We start from the raw sequence: 8930 nt of genomic DNA on the forward strand, positions 1-8930 counted from the left end.
TAGCTACTAATATTATTAAAGTCCGGGTAGTTTAGGACTCAAATCATGAATTACTTATGATAATTGTATTCTTATTTAATTAAAGCAATAGAATTATGCTGCAAATTGTTAGAGGAAATGGTAAAAGATTGAAATCTCACATACTTGAAATTTTGTTCAGAATATTTAACTATTGTAGAAATTTGTACATCCTCCTGCGTTAATCTCAAAAATGTATATATGTATGCTTATTTCGGAGGTTCAGAATACCTCGGCAGTATAAATGTGGAGCGAGCCAAACACCTCGGCAGTATAGATGCATCTATGGATCGTGTCGCACGTCCCTCGGTAGTGTACACGACACTCTGGATCGGGCCATACGACCACGACGGAAATCGTGCCTAATAATAATAATTACACAATACCTTGATATTTTATTGCTGCTTGTGAAGTTAATTGATAAATTAGAAATTATTAGAATTGAATGAATTAATTATTTCTGCTTGTTAAGGAAGATTATTGTCATTTCTATAAATCATGTTGATTTAAATATTTTTATTTTTAATATTATTGACCCTTGGTGACTGTCAAAGTCGACCTATCGTCACTACTTCTTCGAGATTAGGCTCGATACTTACTGGGTACACATTGTTTACATACTCACGCTACACTTGCTGCACATTTTCGTGCAGGTACAGATATGTCTAGCGGCCTTGTGGGCGCAGAGGTGTGGTTAAAATGCGGGGATTTAGGTGAGCTGCATTCTATATTACGATCCGCAACCAACAAAGTCTCCTTCAGAGTTATTTATATTTTCCTGTCTAATTTGTATTTCGGACAGATGCTGTATTTTATTTTACTCTCTAGTTAATGCTCATGCACTTGTGACACCGGATTTTGGGAGTGGTTATGGGTTGTTTAGTAATTTAGTTGCTAAAATAATTATCACTTACTCTATGAGTTCTATCTTTACTATTTAATTGAAGGAAATTACGATTCAAAATTTCTAAAATGAGTTATTAAGTTAATTATTATGGTTGGCTTGCCTGACAGCGGTGTTATGCGCCATCACGACCTTTAATGGATTGTTGGGTCGTGACAACATGGTATCAGAGTACTAGGTTCATTTAGGTCTCACGAGTTTTGAGCAAGTCTAGTAGAGTTTTGTGGATCGGTACGTAGATGTTTGTACTTATCTTTGAGAGGCTATAGGCTGTTAGGAGCACTTCTATTCTTGATTCATCATCATGCGATTCGATTCCTTTGAGGCTTATGCCTTCGTTTCTTTCCTATTCAATCTTATGCGACGTGAAGCGCTTGTTATAAATTGGGAATCGAGGAAGTTTAATGGTACTACACATCTGGTACAGGGTGTTTCTCCTTGCATATTTGATTGAACTATTGTCGTTGCCTTGCGGAAGGCCGCTCTGTCGTTTCAGCTCAGTATCTGTATTACTTAAGGTTTTGAGATTGGGCATTGATTGTTATGACGATTCGTATCTTGCTATCGCACAAGTGTTGTGTAATGGTAGGATACTTGTCTATTCGTTGAGGCAGTGAATGACTTGAAAGGAGGTTTTACTCAGTGTATGATTCAGAGATTCAGTATTTTATTTCCGGCAGAGGAAAGGCAATTGGACTAAGAATGTTCAGGTTTGGGTTGATGGAGTAACGAGACTTGGTATTTTTGAGCGTGGTGGAATCTTCATCCGCGATGTGGTGTTGTCGTCCTTGATTGAATGTGTTAAGTTCGTCGGTGTTATGGTTTTCTTCAATTTGCCTTCGGGGTAGGGTATTGTGAATAGTGCTGGGGAAGTGGCTGTCAGAGGTCGCAGTGTACTGTGGTTCAGGATCGAATTGATGATCCTAATGTTGGTGGCTCGAGAAAGATGATCCTCGGAAAGGTTTAAAGTTGGTAGCGATCGATTGGTTCAAATGCTACAGAGATAGATTTTGATTTAAGGCAACAACTGGCCAGCAAAGGATGAGGAAGGACATGTGGGAGGTGTCTTGCGGTGGTTAAACTTTTAGAAGGTCGAGTGTAAGGAAAGAGAAGTTGATTAACTGCTTAAAAGAAGGGTTTGACCAAAGTGGGAGAGTGGCAGAGTGGCATACGGGTTCTGTGGTAGGATAGCCACACTCCTTGGGGGAAATTAGAGTGATTTAGGATTCATGGTGGACACATGAGGGAGTTGCTTAATATGAAGCAGGATACAATATGACTTTGGAATGGAATGTATTGTCGCACCTTTGGTTGATGTCCATGCGGAGTGAACGGACTTGTACAGCTGGTGAACGAGCACAGGCCCAGGATGGTTTATTGGTTTCGTGGTAATTGTACTCAGTGCAGTGTGGTTGGAGGATGTCGGCATAGAATTTCCACAGATGGGATATCTTCTGTGAGTAGGTTAGCGGTTGCATGGTGTTGATAGAGCTTCTACGAAGAATTTTAATGGCTACCCAGTAAGAGGTTGAATAGATGAATGTGACTGGTGATTCAGAATGTTCATGAAATATTTAACATAAGGATTTCGAGGAGTTTGGTGGGTCGATTATGAGAGATCATGTCAATGGGGGGGTAAGGAGTCTTTGTGGGTTCCAGGGTTATGTAATTGTAGCTTCAAGCTAAGTGGGAGATCCCTACCGTCTACGATTGGATTTCCTGGTTATCTACTTGAGAGGTTTCTGGTTATCTGCATATTGGTGAGTTATTACTACTAAGGAAAGAAAACGTCAGTGGTAGTTTGAGCGAAGGATTGGAGGAATGTGTGCTATACTTGGGCTCTATCGGTTCATGTTCAGTTTTGAGAAGACTCGGGTTTTATGCTTTGTGTGGAGGTGATGTACAAGGAAAGTGATCCATCCGGGTGCTTCTTTGAGAGGTTGTTCATGTGCTAGCAGGGCCTTGGGGTTGATTATAGTCAAGACCAAGTCAGTGAGAGACTCTCAATAACGGTCTTAATGGCCTAAGGATTTTGAGTCCGTAGTATGGTTAAGCATCGAGCTTTTGTAGCAGATTATAAAAGGGGTTTGGAGTGTTTTACGTTATCTTCGGGTTGCGGTGTAGCATTGGAGGAATGGAAGAAAATGACTTCGGATTGATAGAGGAATTATCACAATGGGTGTACCAGTTGAAGATGTAAATGTGCGCACAAGGAGGGTATGAGATGGTTCGTGAGTTTTGGAGACAACGTGGTCTCATGAAATGAGGTCACTCAGGATGAGTGCGGATTTGGGTTCAAGATATTTTTAATGGAGCTATTATTATTCCTAAGGAAAGTCTAGAGTAAATTAGAAGAAGTCGAGTCGGTTAGCAATGGTTGAATTGGCATGATGGTGGCAATAATCAGTTCCTTCAGCGTGTTAAGTTATACGTGTGGTTAGTGGCGGTACGTGCGAGGCTTGACGTCCACCGTAATTGATTTTATCTTGAGGAATTCGAGTATTATGGCCTGTTATGTGTAGATGGATCCCGGAAGAGTTATGGTGGTTTAGACCACTACTGGAGGATTGTATTTTCTGCGGTTATGGGAATTCAGTCACATGTTGCAATGGTTCTCCTAAAATGAGTCAAGTAAAAGGTTGATCTGTGATGGAGTGTTTAGTCTATTAGTGGATCAGGAGTCATGATAGAATTCTTGTACTCTCATGTATTGGTATGTTAGGTGCAGTGAGCGGCATGGGAATTGGGAGTTGAAGATCAAGGTTACAGTTTGGTGTCGACAAGAATGTCAAGAGCTCGGATGAGCAGGAAAGAATTCAGATGATTAGAGTAAGCTGGCATTGTCTTTAGCGTCACCTGAGATCGGTGTTATGTGTAAGAGGCTTTAAGTACTGATCGCGGATTTCTGATTTTCCCTACATCATTTGTATGGCTGGTGGTATGGACGTGTAGACTTGTTACCTAGTGCGAAAGGTTGTGGGAGTGTATCCTACGAGAAGATTGTATAAGTGTGACATATAGTCACTTGATTGATTAAAGATTTAGAACCAAGTATGGAGATTGTAGTACTATCGCTAATGTGAGAATTTATGCCTGAAGGGCGTTCGGTTCATTTGGTTGTGAACTGTGGAAGTTTGTTTCGGATTTGATGGTTGTTCTTGTGTGTCATAGGAAAAATGGTTATTGTGGATCCTTGAAAGGTTGTTAGCCTAGTGCGGTACGATCAAAATCGGCTTGAGGTATGTGGATGGATCTAAATGTGAACGTGGGCTCTATATCAGGCTGGATGTGTTCATTTCAGCATAACATTGTTTTCGAAGGGGTCTTCGGGTCTTGGATATTATTTCTGTTGTCGGCCCTTACGTGTAGTCTCTATTGTGCCATGTGGGTTGTGAGGCGGTTTGATTATTCGCACTCGTATTGAGATCCCGTATAGTTTACGGTGTTTTATGAGCAGGATGGCTCTCGAGATGCAGGTCATTTATTGCACCTTACTCATGCTTGAGTTTTGTAGCGTATGGTATTATCTGATGGTATTGTTCACTTGGCGTGCTTGTGGTTGACATTCGGGTATTTCGTAGGTATAAGCGTTTTGGCTTGATGGGCACTTCCCTATTTATTGTCATGTATGGATCGGGTGGCACGCCGCCACAGGTATGTTGTTGGGATCGGGTTGCACGCCGCAACGGTACCATGTGTCGATTGGGGTGCACGCCGCAACAGTATGATGTTGAGTACAGTTCCCATATCTATTCTTGCGTGTCTTGTTTCTCATGTTATGAGGAAGGTTCATAACACCTTTTCGGTTGTTTAATCTGTTACATGGGTTGAGTAGTTCTTTCCAGAGTTCGTTTTCCTTATGTATCACATTCGAGTTTGTGGCTTGTTGGCACATGGTGGCATCATATGAGACTTTTGGTAGTGATTGTGGTGGCTTATTACCGGAACGACTTGTACTAGGTGAGGCGAGATTTTTGGACCTGGGATCAGTGCGATCGGATTTATATGAGGCATATTAAAGAGCAAATATCATTATTTGGTTCATGGTACTAAATTGTCTGAGTTTTTCTAACAAAGGAAGTGAACATGTCAAATGCTTCATCTTTAAATGTTAAAAACAGTGTCCAGGTAAACCTATAATAATCATCAACAAGCACCATCACATATCTCTTACCACCTCTACTTAATGTTCTCATTGGACCACAGAGATCCATATGAACCGGTTCCATCGTTCTGGTAGTACTTACCACTTTCTTGCATTTAAAAGAGGATCTTACCTGCTTTCCCCTTGCACAAGCCTCACAAACTTTGTCTTCATTGAACTTAATGTTAGGTAGTCCTATCACCAAGTCCTTGGAGACTAATTTGTTGAGTTGACTTAGACTTGCATGTCCAAGCCTCTTATGCCAAAGGAGGGGATCACTATCCAGCACACTTAAGCAAGTTAGTTCATTCTCTGAGAGTGTGGACAGATCTATAATACATATATATATATATATATATATATATGATAAGATTTATCACAAAATATTTAGTAGAGGTGAATGCTACCAAGTTACCTCTATCACACAATTGTGACACACTGATTAGGCTATACTTCAAGCTGTCTATCAAGTAGACATTCTCAATGGAATGAGAGTCATCCTTGCCTACCTTACCAACCCCAATGATTTCACCTTTCTTTCCATTTCCAAAGGAGACATTTCCTCCTTTGAGCTCCTCAAGTGAAAGGAACTGGTCCTTGCTTCATGTCATATGCTTTGAGCAGCCACTGTCCATGTACCATATTTGGCTGCTCCTCTTCACTTGAACCTACAAAAGGAAATCAGGGGTTAGTCTTAGGAACACAAACTAGTTTGGGTCCATTTCTATAAGCAAAAGTATGAATTAAATTCTTTTTAGCCCAACTTGGTAACCAATTCTTCCCTTGAACAAAATTTTTGTTCTTTTGACTGGCCCTTTCTTTTGTGTTACATTCACTTTTATAGTGACCAGTCTTACCACAGTGAGTACAAATATTGTTCTCAGGAAGAGTGAGGTACTTGCTTTTAGGATCCCACTTAGGTAGCTGATTCCCAAAGCCAAGTCCTCTTCTATTGCTACTGTGATGTTCCTGTAGCCATGACAAAGCATCGGAGGACCTATTCCATTTACTAGTTCTGTCTAGTTTATGCTTGACCCTGCCTAGATCCTCCTTTAGCACTCTTACCTGCTCATTCTTCCTATACAACTCATCTTTCAGTTTGCCTATATTTTCTTCTAAAGTGAGTTGTGTGCAATCAACTGTCTTCTTACTGGTTCCTAGTTTCAGTTTTAGATTTTCAGATTTTAACTCAAGAACATTTGCTTCAAATGTATGAACCTGGTTCTTCAGAGCAGTATTTTCACTCACAGTCTCACTAACTCTGAGTTTCAAGTTCTTACACTTTGCTTTTAAAATCACACAATCCTTAGACAAATGTTCTTTTTCTTTATTTATTACCTCAGATTCATCAATGAAAGCTAGCAATAATTCAGAGAGCTTTTCTTTAGAAAAAAACTTAATCTTGTCTTTGGGATGAATTATACTTACCTCAGATTCCTTATGAGATTCCCCATCTGATTCTCCAATTGCCATAAGTGCTTGTTCATCTCCATCTTCATCATCTGATTCCTCATCTGAATTTTCTCCCCCAAGCAGCAACCATAGCCTTTGTTGATCCTTTGTTCTTCTTGGGATGAACCTGTTCCTTCGTTCAGATCTTTCCTTCTTCCATTCAATTTCCCACTAAGGGCAGTTCTTGATATGATGATCAGTCTTCCCACACTTGTAGCAACCCTCATTGGTCGTTTTTTCAGGAACCCTTGCTTTGTTGTAATTTTCACCTCTTGAAGAACCTTTTCTTCTCATAAGGTATTTCTTGAAATCCTTGGTGATCATATACATTTCATCTTCCTCCAGATCAGCACCTTCAGTGATTCTGAGTGCGAGGCTCCTTTCCTTCTTGGGTACATCCATCTTCATAGTTTTCCTTCTAAGTTCATAAGCAGTGAGATTTACAATTAGCTCATCCAACCTAAGAGTGGCAATGTTCTTTGATTCTTGAATGGCAGTGATTTTGCTCTCCCAAGTAACTGGTAGAACCCTAGTCAGAATATTCTCAACTTTGTCTTCTTCAAGAAGAGTCCTTCCAAGAGACTTTAGTTCATTAGTCAGTGTGGTAAACCTTGTATACATCTCTTGGATAGTCTCTCCTTCCTTCATAGAGAAATTCTCATATTGAGAATATAGTAAAGTACCTCTGGACCTCTTCACCTGAGCAGTTCCTTCATAAGACACTTGCAAGGTGTCCCAAATTTCCTTAGCAGTGGTACAACTTTGAATTTTGTTGTACTCGTCTGGACCAAGTCCACACACAAGCCATTTCTTGGCCTTAGCATTCTTCTCCCACTTTCTCAAGTCCTCAGCAGTGCAGTCAGCTCTTGTCTTTGGCACCTCTTCTCCTTCGGTAGTTATCTTCATGGTAGCCAATGGACCATCTGTGATAATGTCCCATAGCTCATAGTCTTCTCCTATGATGTGGTCTCTCATTCTGTTTTTCCACCAGGAGTAGTACTGGCCATTGAAGAGTGGTGACCTAGCAGTGGATTACCCTTCCCAGTTTTCAGGCGGTGCACTCATCTTGATCTTCTCCTAAGGTGTTAGCCTCTTCAAGGATAACCTGCTCTGATACCAATTGATGTTTTATACGTCAATACCACACAAGAGAGGGGGGAGGGTGATTTGTGTGGTGTCCAATTTTTCGCGTGCACAGATTATAGAAGGACCTGGTTCTTTTATGTGTTCCAACTGCTACTGTTGTGGAATAATAAGTACAGAAAATAAATAACACAGAGATTTTTACGTGGAAAATACCCAGCTCAAAAGGTGAAAAAACCACGACCTACTTCCCAGTAGGATTTTTCCAAAACTCTTTACTAAATCAGTGAGCCAAAACAGCATTTACAAAAACTCTTTTGTAAACCTAGGATTATCTCTAACCCCTTGTAGCAAACTAGTCTCTAGCTATTTGCGACAAATTTCAAGTTAACTCTAATTTGAAAACACAAAGTACCTATTACAGATGCTTCTAGATAAAGCTAAAAAGGTACAAATTAAAACCACCTACTACAAATAACTAGACTAAAAGACAACAGTTAGAACTGGTTCTTCTAGCTAGTTCAAGTAGCATCAGATTCGCACACTCAAATATCACTCGAACTGCTTGCAAAATTGCCTCGCTATTTTGCTTTCAATTCTTGCTTATTTTCTATTTTTGTGCGTCCCTGTACAATAAGAACATTCTGCAATATATAGGAGTTAGTAGATAAAGAATTAACTAGAATCCTAATGGTACTCTTCCTTGGTGGAAGAGTTCTAGTTATACTCAACTCCTAAATCTTTCCTTATCTTAGATACTGTTCTTACTGAATAAGGAGTCCTTCTCCTTATCGTTTTTACAATCTTTTCGATCAGGAGATATCTCATTCTACCAGAATACGCTTATCTCCTGCATGTGCAACTCACGTGCTTTGACTCTGCCAGTGTCTATGTCTGCCAGTGATAGACCTGGTTCATATCTGAGTTCCTTTGTCAATCTTCAAAACTATTCTCTTTCTTGGGCCAACAGTATTATTTTTCAATCATACCATGAATTACATGTTTAATTTATGAAAATTTAAGACTTGATGTAATTTTGTGTTACTCGGCCATTTAGTTTCATTTGTGCAGGAAAATAAGATGGTTGGATCAAGAATGATCATGTATAATTCTAATGATGGTTGCCTTGATTAAAAAAAAATTACTTAGGTACATGTAGAGCACCTCTGCTTTCAAATGGAAAACAGGAGGTATGATCTCATGAGCCTTATTTTCTGATGGTATAAGACAATATTTTAACTAAATAAGTATTATTACGAAATGGAATTCTGATTATATGGTTATAAAACCAAAAGGTTTTTCAATTATACTTTGTTTTTTCATATAATT

General features: G+C 39.6%; 1 protein-coding gene across 1 annotated transcript; it reads right to left on the bottom strand.

Moving 5' to 3' along the window:
• Positions 1-5642: 5642 nt before the first annotated feature.
• On the bottom strand, positions 5643-7493 carry LOC138895278 (uncharacterized). The gene is made up of 4 exons (XM_070179969.1): positions 6979-7493; positions 6765-6936; positions 5924-6689; positions 5643-5734 (listed from the first exon to the last, which is right to left on the bottom strand). Exons 1-4 carry the CDS (start codon positions 7491-7493, stop codon positions 5643-5645), a joined length of 1545 nt encoding a protein of 514 aa, XP_070036070.1.
• Positions 7494-8930: the final 1437 nt, after the last annotated feature.

This window comes from Nicotiana tomentosiformis, chromosome 1, assembly GCF_000390325.3.
Source record: "Nicotiana tomentosiformis chromosome 1, ASM39032v3, whole genome shotgun sequence".
NCBI lineage: Eukaryota > Viridiplantae > Streptophyta > Magnoliopsida > Solanales > Solanaceae > Nicotiana > Nicotiana tomentosiformis.

Bases quoted from the DNA above. Each gene is read 5' to 3' on its own strand.
- LOC138895278 (XM_070179969.1), bottom strand. From the start codon at position 7,493: ATGAGAGACCACATCATAGGAGAAGACTATGAGCTATGGGACATTATC. The intron at 6,937-6,978 runs GTTGGATGAGCT...TTATGAACTTAG, and splicing joins AAGAACATTGCCACTCTTAG to AAGGAAAACTATGAAGATGG. The intron at 6,690-6,764 runs GTTCCTGAAAAA...AACTGCCCTTAG, and splicing joins AAAATTACAACAAAGCAAGG to TGGGAAATTGAATGGAAGAA.